We start from the raw sequence: 21,668 nt of genomic DNA on the forward strand, positions 1-21,668 counted from the left end.
GGCTAGGAAGCAAGATATTGTGAAGCGTGAAGAAGAGAGGCAAGTTCACAGGATTCAAATGATGAGGACACTAGGAGGTATGCAAATTGGCTGGTACTCACTTTCAGAGTATTGAAATGTGCTGGCTTACGTGCAAATGAATGACTCCATTCACATCAATGAGAGCTCCCTGCTGAAGTAACGCAATCTGTTCTGGATGTCTTTGGGGAAGTTATGGACATTATATTCATCTTAGTTTTCCATGTAGCAATTAAAGTATTCATTTAAAAAATGATCAAAACTAACTATATTGCCAATTGTTTCTTTAAAAAGAATGTATTTACACATTTAGGGTTAAAATGAAAAACCAATGACTAGATGCTACATGGCAAGCCAATCTAATTCACTCCCTCTGATTAATTACATGCTTAGTCTTGGGCATGTTGCAGTTTTATCACACATCAGCCTGAATTTCAGTTGTGTATATTTAAGCCCATTGAAATTAAGGAGCTTGATAGTGCAGTCCTATACATGCCTACTCAGATGTAAGCCACATTGAGTTCAGTGGGATTTACTCCTATTGGGTTTATTTATTTATTTTATTTATTTATTTATTTATTTATTTAACAAAATTTACATACCACTTGATTGCAGTAAAACATCTAAGCAGTATACACGAGAGATTAAAATTGTAAGATAAAATTCAGTTAAAACAGATTTAAAGATAGTTAAAATTAACAATAGTGATTTAAACACATCTACAAGTCTGGCTAGGTCTGGCATATGATTGTTTGTTGCTATAAGAGTTCTTAAGACATTTACTTACCACTGTAAATGTTAAAAACATTTACCGTTTCTAAAAATGTTGCTTTATAATGTAGTTTGATGTGGGAAATGTCAAGAGGTAACATATGGTGTGGCACAATGAAAGGTTCATGGTTTGTACCAGACTATAACTGTCACGATCCCGTATGTGGTTTAAATGTGAACTCAAATGTAGCTTACACACCCATTGAATTCTTTCACTATTATCATGGTAAATCATGGGCTCTAAAAACAATCTGTAATGAAATGGAACTTGATTAAAAATTATGTATGTGGTAAATAAGGGGAACCACCTAGAGGCATGGGGTATTTTTGTGAGGTAGTGTTTTACTTGCATCCATGACATAAATCTTGGTTAGTTCAGTGGAATGAGTTTTGTTATGTTACCCTTGCAAACAACCACCACCACCACCACCTCAGGAGACATGAATGGCAAAGCAATATGAAGTTGCTTGTTCTTTAATATTAAAGCAGCTTTACGCATAAAAGGTACTAGGCCACCCACATGTTCTTTTGTACCACAGAGCAGCTGGCATGGCAGATCTTGCGGTGAATAATTGAAAGCCCTGGGGGAAATTGCAAAGGTCTAATTACCTGAAGGCTGATTTAAGAACTTATATTATGCTAAATATGTATATCTTATACTGCATTAGATATGTGCTGTAGATCTACTGGATTAAAATGTGTTTGCTTTATTGCAAGGTCATGTACTCTTTACAATTTAGCTTTTCTTGTTTGTTTTTGTTTGTTTGTTTTCCACAGAGGGCAAACCCAAAAAAGGTGTGCAGTACCCATCAACACTTGAATATTCATCTTCCTCAAACACACCTGTTAAAGGCAAGTGTGTGTGTGTGTGTGTGTGTGTGAGTGAGAGAGAGAGAGAGAGAGAGAGAGAGAGAGGAGTGTGTGTGTGTGTGTGTGTGTGTGTGTGTGTGTGTGTGTGTGTGTGTTGTGTTCTTCCATATACAGCTCCACCTGCACTATACATTTATATCAGCATCTTACGTCTTTAAGTAGTCATGGTTTTCCCCAAATAATCCAGAGTCCTCAAATTTGTTAAGTGCACTGAGAGTTATTAAGAGGCCCTATTCTCCTCTCAGAGCTTTTAGGGACTGGGAGCAAAGGCTGCCATATGAGACTCAGCAACACCATGCCAAGTGTCCAATAAAGCTGGTAGCAACCACCACACACAAGCATCCCAAAGGAATGTGCGGCTGACACTAAATTCACAGCACCTATACTTTTGCATCTCTGCAAATGGCAGGTAGCATTTTCTTTGATATTAATTCACTATATTTCTATACTAATATAGGAGGTTCCCAACGGAAAGAGTATCGGACAACTGCAGTGCCATTACAAACTACACAAGGTGCATTTACAACAGCAAAAGCTGCTATCAGGACAACCGAATTTGTCAGCACAACTCCAAAGCCAGCAACAATCCCAACTACAGTCACGACAACCATCACTATCCAGGCAACTACTGGTGTAGCTACAAAGCCTCCAGTTGCGATTCACAAGGTCAGGGACATAGGTGAGCAGAATGGCAGAGGTCATAGTGGCTTAACAATGTGTTTGTGCTATAACAGGAGTGAGGAAACTTCAACCCGTGGGTCTAGTTAGGCCCCCCAAGCTGTCACTTGTAGTGTGACGAGTAAAATCTCAGCACAGCTAAATTCAAAAGGAAGACTCTGGAGTGTGTTCAAGCCATGTTGTGAATTCATAAAACTCTGAAGTCAAGCAAAGGCTGCAAAGGATTGGATTTATAATTTACCTGATGCCGTAGGATGGGATGTCAGCTTAGTTGGGTGGTCATACCAGGCAGCAAGTCAGTATGCCAAGTTCAATGTCTGAGGGTCAGCTCACACAAGCAAAGTCCAAAATCCAAAGGCCAGGAAACAAAGTTCATGGTCAAGCCAAGTCCAAAGTCCAGTAGTCAGGATACAATACAGAGTCAAACCTGAAGCTCAGTCCTGTGGCGGTCCAAAAACACCCAAGTCAAAGCCTATCGACATGGGCGGTTGAGAAAAAACAGCCCCTCAGCTCTACTTCCCTTTTGTAATTTCCATGCTGATTGCAGCATCTGGGCTTGATGAGGCAGGTGAACTTCACCTGCTCCAAGCCTACTCCAGCTGAGCAATCACACCCCGTCCTCCCAGAGCTAGTGAGCCCCACCTGGCCAACTAGGGAGCTGGACGGTGGGCCCTTGCCTGTCTCAGCCTCCTAGAATGCCACTCCCGCTGCTCCTTACACCTCAGAGCCTGCTGTATTCATGGAGATAGGGGCCCCTCTGGCTCTGGTAATGGGTCTTGCTGCTCTGGTTCCTGTGCATTGACGTTCACCCCCTCCCCACCCTCTGCTCTTACAATTTAAAGAAGGATCATCATCTTCAAAGAACAGTGCACTTTGACCATTTGTTTTCCATCGCCTCATCCTCTGTTTTGCATACTGATTTTTCTCCTTTTCCATTTGCTATAGTGAGGGCTTCTCTGGTTTGTTCTTAGGGAACTGTTTAGGGAAGCTTTTAATGTTTAACGGAGTATTATATTTTAATATTTTGTTGGAAGCCTCCCAGAGTGGCTGGGGAAACCCAGCCAGATGGGTGGGGTATAAATAATAAATTATTATTATTATTATTATTATTATTATTATTATTATTATTAGGTTCTAGCAACGTCCATCCAGCTTATTCCTCAGTGGCAGCTGTAGCATCAAGTAAGTACAGAGGCAGTGCATTGTCATACCAGGACTGCAATCCTAGGAAGCCCATGGAAATCAGTGGGCTTATGTCTGATTACACACCACGGGAATGTCTTTACGGCCATTGTTTTATCTCTTTCACTAAGGAAAAAGTAGCTTAACTTCAATTATCCCTGTTTTATAAGATGTTCTCCATACCTTCCATCCATGCCATAGAACTACAGTTTCCAAGGTTCCCTGGAAAAAGATAATGACTGTTCCACTAGTTTGAATCTTTCTTGTGACTAGACCCGTCTCTACATAACAGGGGTAGGGAACTTTTTTGGACTTCCATGTGCTGTTGGACTCCAGCTGCTATTAAGCCACACTTGCTGGGACTGATGGGAGTTGGAGTCAAACATCTGGAGGGGCACAAGTTCCCCATTTCTGCTAAGTAATATCTCTCTCTCTGTAATTATTGTTTCATAAATCCTATATTTAATCTCAGTTGGTAGAGCCTAAGAATCTTAATCTCAGGGTTATGGGATCTGAACACAATTCAAAGTGTTGGTGCTGACCTTTAAAGCTTTAAACCAGGCATAGGCAAACTCGGCCCTCCAGATGTTTTGGGATTACCACTCCCATGATTCCTAGCTAACAGGACCAGTGGTCAGGGATGGTGGGAATTGTAGTCCCCAAACAGCTGGAGGGCCAAGTTTGCCTATGCCTGCCCTAAACAGCCTCAGCCCAGTATACCTGAAGGAGCGTCTCCAACCCCATCATTCTACCTGGACACTGAGGTCCAGCGCCGAGGGCCTTCTGGCAGTTCCCTCACTTTGAGAAGTGAAATTACCGGGAACCAAGCGGAGGGCCTTCTCCGTAGTGGTGCCCACCCTGTGGAATACCCTCCTACCAAATGTCAAAGAAATAAACAACTATATGACATTTAGAAGACATCTGAAGGTAGCCCTGCTTAGGGAAATTTTTAATGATTGATGTTTTAATGTATTTTTAATCATTTGTTGGAAGCCACCCCAGAGTGGCTGGAGAAAGCCAGCCAGATGGGCGGGGTATAAATAATTTATTATTACTATTACTATTATTACTATTATGGGTTTGAGTCTCACATAGGGCAAAAGATTCTTACATTGCAAGCGGTTAGACTAGATGACCTGTGTGCTTCTATGTTAAAAACTAAAGGATTAGGACAAGAGTCTCTTACCTCCTGCAGCTATAAAATTATCACTTTTAAAAAGAAATGTCTTTTAAAAATAGTTTTGGGAACTGCAAATAACATTTTCTGTTTTAATGCATATTTTAGGGCAGGTTCAAGCTGTACAAGGAAGAACCCAGAATCAAGGTATGTCCTAACTTAAATGAATATATATTTTCTTCATTTAAGCTAAGTTTAGTTTAAAGTAATCATATTTACTAATTACAATTTATGTTCAAGTTTATGTGTTGACCAGTAAAATATTTTTAAAGCATTCAGAGGCAGTTCCAGCCATGCAAGTAACAGAAATATCGCTCGAACTAATACAGGTAAAACCTTCATATGATTTTAAATTTTTTTCTGGTTATAAATAGCAGCAACCAGAGCCCACTCTTAAAGAGGTTCTCTTGGAAGTAAGTTTCCCTGAGTTACCTACAATTACTACTTAGGAAATACACCTAAGAAATCCTGGATACAATTTAGCTCAAGTTAAGAATTTTAATTCCCTGTTATTTCAGTAGAAGATATTGAAACACATGCTCGACTCTCCCTGTGAAATCGCTGGGATTTAAAATAAAAAGATTTGGCTGGATTGCAGCCATTTTGATTTTGAAGCATTTCTGTATTGTTATTACTTATTGAATTTATATACCACCCTATACCCACTGGCCTGTAGTGGTCTGCTGGTTATCCTCTAAAGTTCAAACTACTTGAGTCAAGTTATTTTGTAGGAGTTGAAATCCATAACCCATTTACATCACCAGAGCAGTTCTAATAAAGTGAACAGGACCGACCTGATTAAATCATGTATAGATTGCAACCCAAGCCCAGGAGACGTCAATTGACTTCCTTGTGACATTATGATAGCATTTCAGGCTCTAAATGCTGAGGAGCAGAGTGCCCATACTATTAAAATTTGCTGAAGCTAAACTGTCTTGACGTACAGGGAAGTCCCTATTAATACTACCCCCATTATAAAACTGGTGGTTCTTAGGTAATGAAATAGACTCACTAGAATTATGCCTCTGTGTATTAAAGTTGACCCTTTTGACAAACCACACAGGTCTTCAACGGCAAGAGCCAATTGTCTCATTCCGGAAGCCTTCCACCTCTCCTGCCAATCTGGGTAAGCTTCCCCATAAACCAAGGCAGATTTTGACAGGATTTGTCACCTAGATTTCTCTGGGCTTGTTAGTCTGAACCAGAAGCACTACTTCCTCTCACCTTGTATGCAAAAAATATATTGTTTTCAACAGAGCAGTGCTTGAGTCATCTGAGTATTCTTTTACATCCAGTTCCCTATGTCTGGTGCTCATGATACCAAGCAACAATTTGCTTCATTTCAGGCAGTTTCCTACATATGCAGAATAAACTTTAGTCTTGATTAAAGTATTGTTCGTAAGGGCCTGGTGTTTCATTGCAGATCTGTACTGCAATATATTCTTGACATTATCATAGTGCATTAGTAGTGGGTTTAGCCTGCTTTGGTTTGTTCTGCAGCATTTCCCAAAGCTATCTATGACATTATTGCTATCTGGAAGGGCCGTATTGCAATAAAAGCAAAAGCAAAAATAAATCAGAACATTTCTGGTTTAAAAAGTTATGGGATTTCATCAGGAAGTTGCAGGATATGTGGTTATTGGAAATAAAACAAAAAAAACCAAAAACCTTTGCAGATGCATACAGTATTGAAAAGGAGGTCACATATGACTGCCCCAATAGCATTATGAGCACAAATCACCCGTCTCACATCACAGTATCTGCCCAAACACTGGAGATTAAGGCTGACAAAAAACAACAACACAAAAGGCAATTTCCATAGTGCACCAGCCCCTTCTTTGAGAAACAATTATTAAAAGAAATGGGACAAGCCAAATACCCAGGAAAGAGATGGCTTGTCACTTTTTTGTTGTTGGAACAAGCAGTATGAAGAAAGCCACATAAGTACCCTCCTCAAAAGTTCATGTCAAAGCTAAAAAAAAATTCATTTGTTTCTGGCACAGAATGTCTCTTAACTTAATATTTCACTTAAGGAAGGATCTATCATATCCATGTCATGCCCTATTTATTCTGCTTATTCTCACATATACTTTATTTTACAAAGGGTCTTGCCTAAAGGAACAGCATTTGTTCTGTTAACTTCAGATTAGTTTGGGTTAGTGGTTTGCTTTTGTTTCTTTTACTTTTAAGTAATTACTGTTTTTCCCCTCTTGTGTGTGGAAGCTATAGAAACAGACTTGTGGAAACTGGGATCAAGCCTTTTTGACACAGGTAGTATTACGCAATGTTTTCTAATCACCAACTCTGTCATTTTAAGGCTTTTGATTGGAGCTGCATCTTTACCTGCCTCACACCAGACGTAGGTGGGCGTGGCTTGGGAGAAACAGCCTCATAGGCCAAATTAGCACCCCTAATTGCAATACCTAATTAAGTCCACAGACTAGAAGCTCCCCCACTTGCTGCTTTAGGAAGAAATTACAAGGCCCTTTTTACATGAGAAGCATTTGCATGCTATATGCAAGAAATCTACCGGTATGATCATCACACACATTATAAACTTCCACAGAACTGTTGTGAACAGTGGCTATCCTGAGTATGAATTGGGCGAATCCACACATACTTTTTGTCCTGGGCTTTCGAGGCACAGGTCTGCACTTCAAAGCTATGTGTCCAAGCACTCTTACTTTTGCAATTCACAGTTTGGGTTTCCAATGGATTGCTATTTGTGCCGATCCAATGGTGAGGAGTGGGTTTTTGCGGGGAAAGCTCCACAGCAAAAAAACAGAGCCACTCAGACACGGAGTATGGACCATGCCTGGAAAGGGTGGAGGAAAGGGTGGACAAGCCCTGACAGGAGCAAATGGAATGTAGGAAAAGAAAATTGCAATAATAATAATAATAATAATAATAATAATAATAATAATTATTATTATTATTATTATTATTATTATTATTATTATTATTATTATTATTTATACCCCACCCTACTCAAAATAAAATTAAGTGGGAACCCATGAATCATAACCATAGGGGTAAGGAATTAAAAGCTCACCAGGCCCGGCCACTTGTGCTGGTCCCATATGGGCCGATAGAAAGAGCCAAGGAGGCCACTTACATACAGGGTCCTATAGAAAGAAGGGAGTCGACTGGGCCCTGACCAAAGGCCTGGTGGAACAGCTCCATCTTGCAGTCCCTGCGGAAAGATGTCAAATCCCGCAGGGCCCTGGTCTCTTGCGACAGAGCATTCCACCAGACTGGGGCCAGGGCTGAAAAGGCTCTGGCCCTGGTCAAGGCCAGTCTAACTTCCTTGAGGCCCAGGACCTCCAAAGTATTATTGTTTGTGGACCGTAAGGTCCTCCGCGGGGCATACCAGGAGAGGCCTATATTAAGCTATGGCAAGAGAGGCAATTTGTTTTCATACTTAGGTCTGCATGTGTGTGCTATTAAATGAAGCCTTTCTAAAAATCAGAAAGCAGAGAGTCACAGCTGAAACGTGAGGTTCCAATGATGAATCTGCAGATGAGGGGTCAACGTTATGGAGGATCCTGCCATACATGAAAGAGAAAGGGATTTTAACTTAATCCGCCCCAAAGCAGATTCATCACATGAATCTTGCAGGTTGTGTAAGTCATTATGTTGCAGTTACTGAGTACATGTGCTTGTGAACACACCCTTAGTCCTATTCCATAATGTTTTAGCTATGCTTTGCCCTTTCTTGTTTGCTTAAGTGGGAGAGTTGTTGTGCGAGGATGGGCTTGCATAGGCAATGCATCCATATACACAGGTCAGAACAGCCAAAAGGTTTACATTTCCAAGTTGAATCTCAGCACATGTATCAGGATGTTAAGAGATTACCATCAACAGAAAGTAAAAACACTCTAAATGTTCAGGTGGATGTCTGGATACCTATTTGCAGGCAAGATTATTCATCACACAGCTTGAGGTGAGAAAAGGGAAATTTTCCAAGGGACCAGAATACAATAAAAAATTAGCTCAGTGATTAAGTTTGATGCATGCTGATTATCACTTCAAAGAGAATTATTTTTAGTTTTTGTATGTGACAAGTATTGCCTGAGTGGAGATTTAATGAGCCTGGACAGCTGTGACAACTCAGTGGTGAAAAAGCTTAATTGGCTTGCAGTGAAGCACCAAGGCAGAGTGAGGGAATAGTCCCAGGACTGACAATTCGAAGGATTGACAATACAGTCTTCAAGCCAGCCTGGCAACCTAGAAGGGCTCACTAGAAAGGGCTGCCTTTTCAATGTATTGCCTTTTCTCAGTGATACATGATGGGTGGCATTTTTATTAAAAAGAACTATATAATTATCTAATTGCATTCAAGCAGTGGCCTGAAAGCCAGGCTGCAAAGGAAAGACCTCCCTCTACAGCCTCAGCTTAAACTCAAACAATGGCTGCAGCTGCAAAGTCAGAATGAGAATGCTCTCCTGACTCTTTTCCAGCTGTGAATCGGCACCAAATTCAAAAAGCACCAGACCAGCCACGAAAAGGAAGAATTAGGAGTGCAGCTAGAGCACACTCTCAGTGCTTTCTTTTCCGTTTTATCTTGTGAATTTACCTGTCCATGACACCTGGTGATGGATGGGGAGGGTAAAGGCCACGGATTGAGCCAAGCCATACTGTGAGGTGAAGATTTCCTACTACTGATCTAATTTTCAGCTTTCTAGAGGTGTAAAGTTCAAATAAAGATAAACACCACATGGACCATGTTGTTCATGTTTCAAAATGAAATTGTTGTGGGGTAAATTCCATGTAGGATGACACAGTGCATAAACACAGTCTAATGTGCGGAACAGAGCCTTGTTAGCCCCATTTTGTGGTATGCCCCAAAGTGCAAGAATAACTGGTGATAATTTACAGTTCATTGTGGCGAGACAAGAATTTACAGTTCATTGTGGCGAGACAAGAACTCCTTTCTATGTTTCCTCATGGCTCATGTAATTATCCCACCTCTTATATCAGCAAGTAGGGCTGTGAAGTTTAATCAGTAGGTGAATCAACCACACATATAACAGTCTAACATCCATGAATTCTGAAGTCAAAAAAGCTAGTAGCTACCACTATATCTCAGATGTATGTGGTACATTATTATTTATACCCTGCCCATCTGGTTGGGTTTCCTCAGCCACTCTGGGTGGTTCACAGCACATGTCAGAACATACTAAAACATCAAACATTTGAAACTTCCCAATACAGGGCTGCCTTCAGATGTCTTCTAAAAGTCAAATAATTGTTTGTTTCCTTGACATCTGAAAGGAAGGTTTTCCACAGGGAGGGCTCCACTATTGAGAAGGCCCTCAAAAATATGATGATGTCATCATCTTATGCCCTTTGCATTTAATAACCGACTGTGTCATTATTGATCATTCCAGGTTTCAGTTCCAAGGAAGACGTGGTCCCCAATCCCCTGGAACCAGTTTCACAGGGAAACCCAAGTATGTGCACCAGCCAAGTATTGGCACCTGAGAGTCTACCCTTTCAAAGCTTCAGCCATTGGGAGGAAGGGAGAGCCTTCTTAGAGGGCTTCCCCATTGTGATTTCTGGGGGAAGGGAAAGAATGGATGTATCAGGGTTCAAAGATGTCATCCGGGTTGCAGTGGAATCCACATTTTGCTAATGAGCTTAATTTTTGCTGAATCCATTCCTAAGTTAGCTGAAGAGAAATCACCCAGGACTAGTTATTGGTTTTTACTGCTGCGGACTGAGCTGCTGTTTAACCTAGTTGTGATTTTCAAGATAATATAAACTGGATGTTTGAAGCACACATTTGAGCTGCAGAAGTTTGCCTAAAAATTCAGTGAAGCAGCCCAGGGTGTTACTCCTTTCAGCCCCAGACAGCATGCTCAACGGGCAATCCACCCTTTTAGCTAGACGGTTTTAGTCCTGGAGCATAGGTAGGCAAACTAAGGCCCGGGGGCCAGATCCGGCCCAATCGCTTTTGAATTCTGGCCCGCGGACAGTCCGGGAATCAGCGTGTTTTGTACATGAGTAGGAATGTGTCCTTTTATTTAAAATGCATCTCTGGGTTATTTGTGGGGCCTGCCTGGTGTTTTTACATGAGTAGAATGTGTGCTTTTATTTAAAATGCATCTCTGGGTTATTTGTGGAGCATAGGAATTCGTTCTCCCCCCCCCAAAAAAAAATAGTCCGCCCCCCCAAGGTCTGAGGGACAGTGGATCGGCCCCCCACTGAAAAAGTTTGTTGACCCCTGATCTAGAGGGTCACTGGTCCCCTATCCTTGGTCTGTTGCCATGGTAAAACCATCAGGGGCTCCTGAGCAGTCATTATATATATCTGATTATACAGTAAGGTTTCTTTTTTCTGACCCAATATAGAATTCTATTTAAAGTGATGCTTTATGCTAACTTAGGGGCTGAACTGCTATGTTGTTGGACTGCAGTTCCAGTATCCATGAACATTGATTATGCTGGTTGGAGGTGATGGGATTTGGAGTTCAGCATCTGGAGGGCCGCAGATTCCCCATTTCCTGTCTTCAAGTACAAACACAATTGGAGAGAAAGCTACCTGGTGTAGGGAAGCGTGGATGCAAGGCAAATCAGAATGCAAGGGTATCATAAGAACAGTGCCATTTTACTAGAAAGAGAGGTGCCGGAACGCACTATGAATGCCTCCCTCATTGTCTTAGAATGGCAATGGCATCCACCTGAGAGGTGCCAGAACTGAGTTCTCCATCAGACCATCCTGTTCTCCTCTCTCTCTGCCCCAGAGGCATTAATTTCATTCACAAAACTTGCCCTCCTAATTCTTGCTCTTAATGCCATCAATATCAATCTTAGATTATGGCTACTCAGGGACAAAATTTATGAATCACCTTTAAACAGCTGCAGGAAAGTGCTAATTTTCCTCCTAAAATAGCAAGGCGGGTGTATCTGCCTCACCAGGTTTTATCACAGTTCTCCGCAAATAATTGCTGGATTTTGTCAGGGGTTTATGCTTCTGGAGCCAATCTTGTAATGAAAGGAATGCCATGCAGGAGCCAGGAACAATCTCAGCACACAGTACAAATCCTGATTCGGAGTAAGGAAGTTGGAACACACTCGGAACAAGATCACTCACAAAGGGTTTTGTGAAGGGCATGGGGAATCTTTACAAGCCTGGCACCTCTTTAGTGAAATATACCTTTATTGGCACACCTGTCTTCATGGGAGCAGTTTCAAAGAAAACCATACAAGAAGCCTGACTAGGAACAAAAACCATTAATTGCCATTTAAGCTTATCCAAATGTTGATCCCTTTCAAGGAAACGAGTATTTTCTCAGCAGCTTAGAGCAAAAGAAGAATAGACTGCTATTTCTTGAAGACACTCCTTGCAGGTCAGAATCAATAAATTTGGTTACTTAAAAAAAAAAATAGAGAGAGGAGGTTGCTTTAGCTTTGGGTGTTTGTCTACTGTTCTGCGAGCCAAAATAGCAAGATGAGTGAGGACACGTGCATTTAAAAGACTACAATCAAGTTTTTAAATATCCAGACTGGAGAGGCAGATCTGAAAGCCACAAAGGAGATTATCATTCCTTGAATTACTTCCATGTCTGGCAAAATAGCAATTCCCACTTCAATAAAGAAGGAGATTTTTTGTTCCAGCACTAATTAAAGAACACTTTTTGTATGGGGGGGTGTTGTTTTGTTTTTTGTTTTTCCCCCAAATAGCTATACAAGTCAGAATGCAGGAATAGAGAATATAACCACAATGCACACTAAAATGCAGGAAGGAAAGAGAGGCGCTCAGTGTGGTAAAACTTTCATGTGGTAAGACTGCTGCTGGACTGTACCACTTCAGACTTGGTGAGAGGGGGGTAGAACACAGTGCATATAGAAAATTAGCAGAGAGGGGAAAATTCTTCTGTTGCTAACTCACAATATACTCATCTTATAGGCGCAAGGAAAATGTTGTTTATTAGTTTGGGTTTGTTCTGTAGAGACACAACTAATTATTCAACCTCACACCACCATCCTGAAGTAGCTCAGTCCGCATGAGTCACATATAAATAACTGCTTGTCTCAAGTGCCTCTGAAGTCCAAGTCTTGCAAAGTTGTCAAATCTTACACAATCATTTAATGACATGATTTGAATATGACTGCTCCTGATGTATTCAAATAGCCCACATGAAGCTCAGCCCTCTTATACATCTTCTGAGAAGTTGGCCTCATTAGGTTCAAATGGGATTTAGTCCCAGGTAAGTGTGCATAATATGACTGTATCCTTAGTGTATGTGGGGACTCCTAAAAGTGCCTTCTGAGCTAAGCTTTCCTTTCATAGGTCTGTGTGATTTCAAGGTGGCCTGTATCAGCTGAGATAGCAGAAGTACAGTGGTGCCTCGCAAGACGAAATTAATTCGTTCCGTGAGTTTTTTCGTCTAGCGAATTTTTCGTCTTGCGAAACACGGTGTCGGAAAAGTTTTGGAAAAGCTTCAAAAATCGCCAAAAACCTCAAAAAAGGCTACCACACCCCGTTCTATGAGTTGCTCCTTGAAGTCAAGTCGCAACTGTATTAACGGTGTTAAGAAAAAGGAAACAAACTTGCAAGACATTTCCATCTTGCGAAGCAAGCCCATAGGGAAATTCGTCTTGCGAAGCAGCTCAAAAACCGCAAAACCCTTTCGTCTAGTGAGTTTTTCGCCTTGCGAGGCATTCGTCTTGTGGGGCACCACTGTAGAAGGAAGAATCATAGAATTATAGAGTTGGAAGGAACCCTGAGGATCGTCTAGCCCAACCCCTTGCAATGCAGGAATATTGCAGTTGTCCCATATAGGGATCAAACCTGCAACCTTGGCAGATTGGGAACCATTGTTAGATATGGATGCAGTCTGCAGTGGATCACTAAGGGTTTCTGACTTCTGATTGTCAAACCACAGCAACAGCCAAACAACCTCCCCACCTAGATTAGCCTGCTGAAATGAAGTAAGTGGACCAAGACAAGAGAACCTTTAGGTTTAGGAACTGTAAACTTGGTTCAGTTCTGGTAATAAAAACACATTTCAAAGCTCAGACTGTGCTCCAAGGCACCATGTTCATGTGCATATCTTTATACTAAATTCTGGTTGGTAAAAATTGGGGGTGGGGGGTGGGGGGAAGAAAAGTAGATTAAACAATCCTGAAGTTTCCCCAGCTCTGTGGATGGAACATTTACAGAAACAGAATTCTTTCTGAACAGAAACAGAAACACTAGATCTTCTCTACTTGCCAAGTAGGGTTATTGTTATCTATGTCAAGTGAAGCTTTGTAATCTTTGGTAAATTCTGTGAATGATTGAGTACATACTCTCTTATCATGGTTTGAGGTGTGTTTTTGTAGTCATGCAGGAAAAACACAAAATATATGCAAAACGAACTCCCAAGTTAACTGTAATCTATTCTTTTTTCAGATTGCAAAGTTGATTTATCCTTCTTGATAGATGGCAGCTGGAGCATTGGCAAGCGCCGCTTTCAGATCCAAAAACAGTTCCTCAAAAATGTTGCTCAAGCCCTGGATGTGGGCCCAGCTGGTCCTCTTATGGGCATCATCCAGTATGGGTAAGAGAGTATGATGTATTTTCATAACATCTATGCTGCCTAACATCCATCTCCATGTCTGTGGCAACACCACAGGAACTTCTTGTGGCAAACTACTTAATACACTTTTTTTTTTGTTCTACAAATATGTATCTCACATTGCTAGACTGCACCAGCACTGCATCATAAAAATCATATATCTTAAGTTAGGACCTTGTTAGCTTATTTGATATATCCAACCATGGTCAAAATCCAGTCTTAATCTCCATTGTCAGAAAAAGATTTCCAAGTATAGAGATTCTTGATTGTTCCACAACCTTTCTGCAGATCACTTGAATGGAGTGTGTAGACCACCATTTGAGAACCTCTCTAATAGCCCATACTTCAGGGATTATGTGAGTCCAACAACACTGGGGGAGACTGCAGGTTCCTCACCCCTCACCCATCAAGGGCAGTTGCCCCACCTACAAACATTTTTTTTTGTCAAATAATTGATTTTTAAAAAGCAGCCACAAATGTAAGTTTCACATATGACATGTTTACACATTTCTATGAAAACACAGGAAAAATTCATGCGAAATTACTATAAATTACAACTGGTATCATTAATGTGTTAAGAGTTAATGCCATATTGTGTATGAACTTATTTTCCTGGGGATAACACAAAACGAAACTGCTCCATTTTCATTTTACAAATAGTGATGACCCTTCAACTGAATTTAACTTGAAGACCTATACAAACTCTAAGGATCTGCAAAATGCCATAGAGAAAATACTACAGAAAGGAGGATTGTCCAATGTTGGTATGTATCCTGCACAATACATCCACAGCTAATCAGTTTAAGAATCAAAAGATGTTGGTATGCTAGATGTATGGTATGCTAGATGTTGGTATGCTAGACTGTCCTCACTCATTTCTGGTTCCTCTTCCCTTAGTTTGGAAAATACTTTGTCTTCCAGAGAATCAGGATTTAATATCTGAAAGTTTTCTCTGAATAGCTTGTCCCTTTCACAGTGCAAATATAGCACATTGGTGAGACACCAACCACCATAGAGTTCCAAACAGAAAGTAAAATATCCAATACCTTAATCAGTGCTTTTTTTCTAAAAAAATGTTTAGGGGTACTACCATTTTCCTACTCATATTGAAATACTGCCTCTCAATGAGGCCAAACTTAGATTCACAAAATGTTTAGGGGTATGCGTACCCCTGCTCCCCCCCCCCCAGAAAAAAGCACAGACTTTAGTTCAGTATCCCTTATTGCAAATCTATGCCCTCTTTCGGCTTTTAAAACATATCAGGCAGAATAAAAAAATTCCTTCCAGTAGCACCTTAAAGACCAACTAAGTTAGTTCTTGGTATGAGCTTTCATGTGCATGCACACTTCTTCAGATCAGTGTATCTGAAGAAGTGTGCATGCACACGAAAGCTCATACCAAGAACTAACTTAGTTGGTCTTTAAGGTGCTACTGGAAGGAATTTTTTTATTTTGACTATGGCAGACCAACACGGCTACCTATCTGTAACTGGTATCAGGCAGAAGTTAGAGACACATTTGACCAAGCAAGCAAGCAAGGAAGACACATACATACAAGAAGATTCCACGGCAGGTTCCATTATTGGATGAGGGATCGCATGCAGATGTGGGATGTGAATGCACAAATGAGATTTGCATCAGCTTTGTTATGCACATTTGGATGTGAGGCAACCATTTGACATCACATGGCTCTGGTGGGGGGATATATGTCCATTTCCATGTGGACAGAAAAATGTATCCTCAACCAGCGACTTAGATTGAATGTGCATTGTTGCCTGTAACTAGATCTGGGCCACTGATGATTAGAGAGAATCCTCAAATTGTTGTTGCTCCTGTCCTCAATTTTATAGTTGCTGTTGTTAGTTATAGACAATAATAGGCAAAACAATCATATAAATGGCAAGGAGCTCAGGTTCTAAGAGATTTTAACGTTCCTTTTCATTGTTTTGCTCAGCAAGTTACAACTCTTACTCCCCCTCACCCAATCTTCATGCAGGGAGAGCGCTGTCCTTTGTTAACAAAAACTTCTTTGAGGATGCTAATGGGAACAGAGGTAGTGCACCCAACGTTGCTATAGTGATGGTGGATGGGTGGCCTACAGATAAAGTGGAAGAGGCCTCTCGGCTGGCAAGGGAATCCGGCATCAACATTTTCTTTGTCACCATTGAAGGACCAGATGAAAATGAAAAGCAGAATGTTATTGAAACAAACTTTGTGGACAAGGTAAGGGGTACATTGGGATCCATCAAGAAAGAGGCAAGATTTCTTGATTCTGATGAAAGGTGGGATCTGAACTCTTCATCACATGTAGGCAAGTCAATATAAAAGTGAGACATCCTTGCCAGGCCAAAAACCCACAAGTATGAGTGAGCAAACTGGCTACCACTCTGTTCCAACAATGTCCAGCTATAGCTATATAGTTCTCTCTTTGAAATATTCACATGCTACAATAGTCACCATATTGAGACTCAATACGGCAAAGTTTTACAAGATCCCCGTTATAAACAGGATGCATCTATGTACGCTTAGTTCTTCAGTGGAGTCACACAGGGCAGATTATGAAGGTTCAGCAAGTGAGACTGCAAGACTCAAGCAATCAACTCACTTCAAAGCCTCAATCAAGTTGTGTAGTGTTAGATCATGTTTACTGAATGCTGTGTGCTCTTGCCTCCAGTTTTCCTCCAAAACACACAAAAGTTCTGGATACACTTCAGTTAGAACTTATTCTCACAAGCTATGTAGTATAGGTCAGGTACTCATGACAAAATGCCTCTTCAACTGAGTGGTGTTAGTCTGGCATGTACGTAGTCTTTCCTGGAAGGTTGGCAAATGAGCCCAAGTTCAGGAAGCAAAGTGGACTTTGAGAACTGTCCTTCAGAATACATCTTTTTCCCCCTCCCTCTGGACACCCTTTCAGATAATTTTGTGCACTTTCCACTGTGTCTGTGCCATGAAATACATTTCCTATGAACTTCAAAGCCCCTTAATGCCTTCAACCTGGGAAGCCTCCAGACTGAATTGGACTGGCTGATGGTCTCGATTTCCTTTAGGTTTGAATGGGGGAAGAGCCACAGTAAGCCTCTGTGCACTTGCCAGACTGGGAAAGTAGAATGAGGCAAGAAGCCCTGTGTTCATACATAGTGACTTAATGGTAGCTGTATCTTAGAAAATGGAAATAACTTTAAGACATGAGAGCAAACACGCCTGCAATGAATGTTAAGCCTGTTGACAGAAGTAGAGTCAATTCAGATGCTAGTTTTGCAATGTGGCAGGTACTCGATTAGTAAGTATAAACGCAACAGTCTACCATTTAGCTGCCTTTAAGCTGGATGTAGACCTCAACATCTAAGAAACGATAAGGGCGGGTATTATTCAGCTGTGTTTTCTACCAGTTTGATGCAATACCAGTTTGTCTCATAAAAACGTTTCATACATAGGGACAGAGCTGTCGTAAGGTGAAATCAATGACTGACAGTAATAAGTTGCCTCCATGAATTTTGCTGTAACTGCTCTTGAAATTCATTGCTTTTGTTTTCTCTCTTTCAGGCTGTGTGCAGGACCAATGGGTACTATTCCATCAATGTGCCCAGTTGGTTCAGCTTACACAAAGTAGTGCAGCAGTTAGTGAAGCGAGTCTGTGACTCTGATCGCCTGGCATGCAGCAAGACCTGTCTGAATGCAGCGGATATTGGATTTGTCATTGACGGGTCCAGCAGCGTTGGCACTGGCAACTTCCGCACCCTCCTCCAGTTTGTCGCTAACATCAGCAAGGAATTCGAGATTTCCGAGACAGACACCCGCATTGGAGCTGTGCAGTACACCTACGAACAGAGGCTGGAGTTTGGCTTCGACAAGCACAGAACGAAGCAGGATGTCCTAAACGCTATCAAGAGAATCAACTATTGGAGCGGCGGAACCAGCACCGGAGCAGCCATCAACTATGCCTTTGAACAGCTCTTCAGCAAATCCAAACCAAACAAGAGGAAGATAATGATTCTTATTACAGATGGCAGATCATACGATGATGTCCGGGGGCCAGCTGCAGCGGCACATCAGAATGGTAAGCCAGAAGACCCTATAAACACCTATTTTAGGGGTAGGCAACCTGTAGCCCTCCAGATGTCACAGAACTACAGCTCCCATCATTCCCAACCATAGCTTATACTGGCTGGAGGTGATGGGATTTGGAGTCCTGCAACATCTGGAAAATACTGAAGAACAGAAGAGTCCTGTTCCATCAGACCAAGGCCCATCTACGCTAGAACCCCTCATTTATTTTAAAAATAAAGCTTTGCATAAAGCACCCAAACAATGGGGCTCTGGATCTAGAATATGGCATCTAAGTTTTGCAAGCCAGAAGTCCAAGTTTGGTATAATAATAAAAAAGTAGTGTATTTGTATATTCTTGGTGAACATTAAGCCTTTCAATTTTTGAAACACAGGAAGGACAAGTATGAGTCATTCAACAAGACAATGGGGAACAACAAGTCTGGGGATTGGAATGCCTCATTTATTTAAGTTTAAACACCTCACCACTTCTGATAATATTTTTGGGCCCTTATATGGATATTACTTTGAATGCAATATTGTTTCAAATAAGGCATTAACCTCATTATGTACTCATGTTTCTCACTTCAGGAGTCATAGCCTATTCAGTAGGAATTGCATGGGCTGCCCAAGACGAGCTGGAAGCCATTGCTACTGACCCCGACAAAGAACACTCCTTCTTTGTGGACGAGTTTGACAGCCTCTACAGATTTGTTCCTAGGATCATCCAGAATATTTGTACCGAGTTTAATTCGCAACCACGGAACTGAAATCAGCAGCAGGCTCCAGGAAACACTGCATCACTACATGAGAAAATGTTTGGCAAGCAATGCCAGCCAGGAGGCTCAAAGGCATCTGTGGCTAAGAGCCAATGTCAGCTCTGTTCTCCATGCATGGCAATAATCGGCGTAGACTGATCAATCTCCTTCCCCCCACCCTTGCTGGTTTCAAAACTGATTCAGTAGAGGAGCTGGCTACAGTCCTTGGTTAGATAATTCACTTGACTCAAATCTATAGATTGGAGTTAACTTCCACATAGAATAGGAGACTAATAGGTCTAAGGCTGTAACCCAGATGCACTGGACTTAGTAGGCATGCCAGAGATGGCATTTGTTGGGTACCACCCCATTTCAGCTCTCCAGTGATGCAGAATGGCTAACCAACAGCTGGCTTTAAAATATTACATGGCGCTTTGGAACCCGGCCTTTAATTAAGAGCTGTTGGCAGACACATGAGGACAGGAAGCAAGCAAAGGACAAGAGACTACAACAAGCAGGGCAGATCAGGATTTGGTTGGGGGGGGGGAATCAGTATCAACAAAGATGGAGTATGGCACTCACCCCAGCTGTCCACAATTGCTTTGTTGGGCATAACAGCACAAGTGTTGAAAGAATAGTTTGGGGAAAATTGAAGCTTACAGATTGTTTAATTACACATCACAGAACGTTCAACTGAAGTTAGTTGCAATGCAGGCCAGGCAGACAGAGTCTGTAACCTGGCACCAAAAGAGCAAGGCGGTAAATTATATATATGGTTCCTACCAGTTTCCTTCCTGTCTTCATAAACGAGTCCAGAGAGCAGCTTCCCACATGCCTAGTTCAGTGACATCATATTCCTTCCATCTCTTCAGATTCTAAAATCAAGCCTCAGCCTAAGGGAATCTGCAGTTTTTACAGATGCTTCTAGGGTTGGTGCTGTGATGCATTACAAAAAGCAAAAGTGGCAATCTATTATTTATTCTATATCCCATAAGCCAGAGTATTTATCACTGGACATCAGCATCAAATGCCCTCTGCTGATTTTACAACTGCTGTCACAAGCAACGGACCCTGTCAATTCTCTTTGATTTTAATATACAGCTATTAGCACTCAGGCCCAAGAATAGTTTTATCAGCAAAGTGGGCCTTTGGTGTGTTGCATAAGATGTCAAATAGATATTTATTCCTGCTCTCTGCTTCCTGTTTTTTAACCAGCTGCTGTTCCACAAGAGAGCTTGTTCTCTTAACCCCTGACTGCTAAGTTTACTCAGGAGCCTTTGGAGAGTGATCTTATGATCTTTTAAAAAGTCTTGAGTATTCACTAGGCTTCCCATATGTCAGGAAAATTCCTGACATATCCATGTTTTCGGGTTTAAAAATGGCATCAGGGGGGATTTTGCCAGCAAAATGCCAGAGAAAACCCAGGTGTTTATGCACCGCAGCTCCAAAAGCTTAAAATGACTATTTTTTGGGGGGGGGGAGGTTTCTCCCCCAAAAGCCCAACCATTTTGGGGTCTTCCTGAAAAAAGCTCAACACCTTTGCAGGTGCCAGAAATTTTACTTTTTGAAATATGGCAACTGTGGTGCTTACTGTCTAGTGGATCACACCTATGTGCTTGTTAACAGGACTCAGCCTTTAAATAATTTGTTGTGAGTCAAAATATCAGTATTGAGGGGCATTTGGCTTTGCATATGGACTACAGCTACATGGTCAGCCTTGACCATGCTGGTTGGGGTTGATGGGAGATGAAGCTCAGCGACAGCTGAAGGGTCCAAGGTTCCCTACCAATTGTGTATCTGCTAGTTGTATCTTTCATGTTTTTCATCAGTTTTCCTAGAACAGATGTTCGGTTTTTTGGCTTGTAAATTCCTGGATTTCCTCCCCCCCCCCCAAGTGGTGCTGTGTTGCCTATTTCCCAGCTCTCAGGTACAGAGGCCTCTTACATATTATTACATAAGAGCAGCAATATCGCATCTGAGTTATTTTAAGAACTCTTGGGTGTCTACACCATCCAGGCTTGGAGATTTATTTTTAAATCGTCATTAGGACTTAGAACTTTATCTCATCATCATCATTTGCCTCGCCTCCCTGAAAAAGTCAGTTTACACATGGTATTTCTCCACATCTTCTGCAACGAAGACAAGTGCAAAGAATGCAGCTGAATGCAAACATTTGCAAAGGATTTGTGGATGAAACATGAGTTTGTAAATATTATTTTAACTTTCCCCTCTCTGCACATGCACCTACATTAAAGAGCTTTTTAAAAAATAACTTGCTGTACCCTTTTGCAATAAAAGTTACAAAAAGGGTGTGCTAGATCTCATTTGCTTTGGAGGAAAAAGAACGCTTACACAAACCCAATAAACCTTCCCCCCCCTCTAACTTCTGAAGCTAAAGCCTGCGTTCGGACTTTTTCCCTTGTAAAGAAGGCATGAGTAGACCCTTTTTGCTTCCTAGGATTGTGAACATAAGAAGCTGCATCAGATTCATTGGTTCATATTGCTCAGTCTGGCTCTCCCAAGCTCTCCAGGGTTGCCGCCAGGGTCTTTCGCAGCAATACTACTGGAAATCCTAAATGGGAGGGAGACTTTCCGTAAGTCAA

The 21,668-nt window shown here is 41.5% G+C and overlaps 1 protein-coding gene across 10 annotated transcripts in view; it reads left to right on the forward strand.

Moving 5' to 3' along the window:
- The window catches only part of VIT (vitrin), a 36,630-nt gene extending 15,258 nt beyond the window's left edge, over window positions 1–21,372 (forward strand). For 2 of the 10 annotated variants that reach the window (XM_083496843.1, XM_083496845.1), the window contains exons 6-18: window positions 1,567–1,641; window positions 2,117–2,338; window positions 3,469–3,519; window positions 4,805–4,843; window positions 4,969–5,025; window positions 5,760–5,822; window positions 6,920–6,967; window positions 10,087–10,149; window positions 14,096–14,243; window positions 14,922–15,025; window positions 16,257–16,483; window positions 17,807–18,320; window positions 18,899–21,372. In XM_083496843.1, coding sequence (XP_083352969.1) covers window positions 1,567–1,641; window positions 2,117–2,338; window positions 3,469–3,519; window positions 4,805–4,843; window positions 4,969–5,025; window positions 5,760–5,822; window positions 6,920–6,967; window positions 10,087–10,149; window positions 14,096–14,243; window positions 14,922–15,025; window positions 16,257–16,483; window positions 17,807–18,320; window positions 18,899–19,077 — 1,790 coding nt within the window. In that variant the 3' untranslated portion in view covers window positions 19,078–21,372. The remainder of the gene's footprint in view (window positions 1–1,566; window positions 1,642–2,116; window positions 2,339–3,468; window positions 3,520–4,804; window positions 4,844–4,968; window positions 5,026–5,759; window positions 5,823–6,919; window positions 6,968–10,086; window positions 10,150–14,095; window positions 14,244–14,921; window positions 15,026–16,256; window positions 16,484–17,806; window positions 18,321–18,898) is intronic. The other 8 variants (XM_083496846.1, XM_083496847.1, XM_083496848.1 and 5 more) reach the window with 5 other exon arrangements.
- The last annotated feature ends 296 nt before the right edge of the window (window positions 21,373–21,668 follow it).

Source organism: Podarcis liolepis (assembly GCF_965112155.1).
Source record: "Podarcis liolepis genome assembly, chromosome: 3".
Lineage (NCBI taxonomy): Eukaryota > Metazoa > Chordata > Lepidosauria > Squamata > Lacertidae > Podarcis > Podarcis liolepis.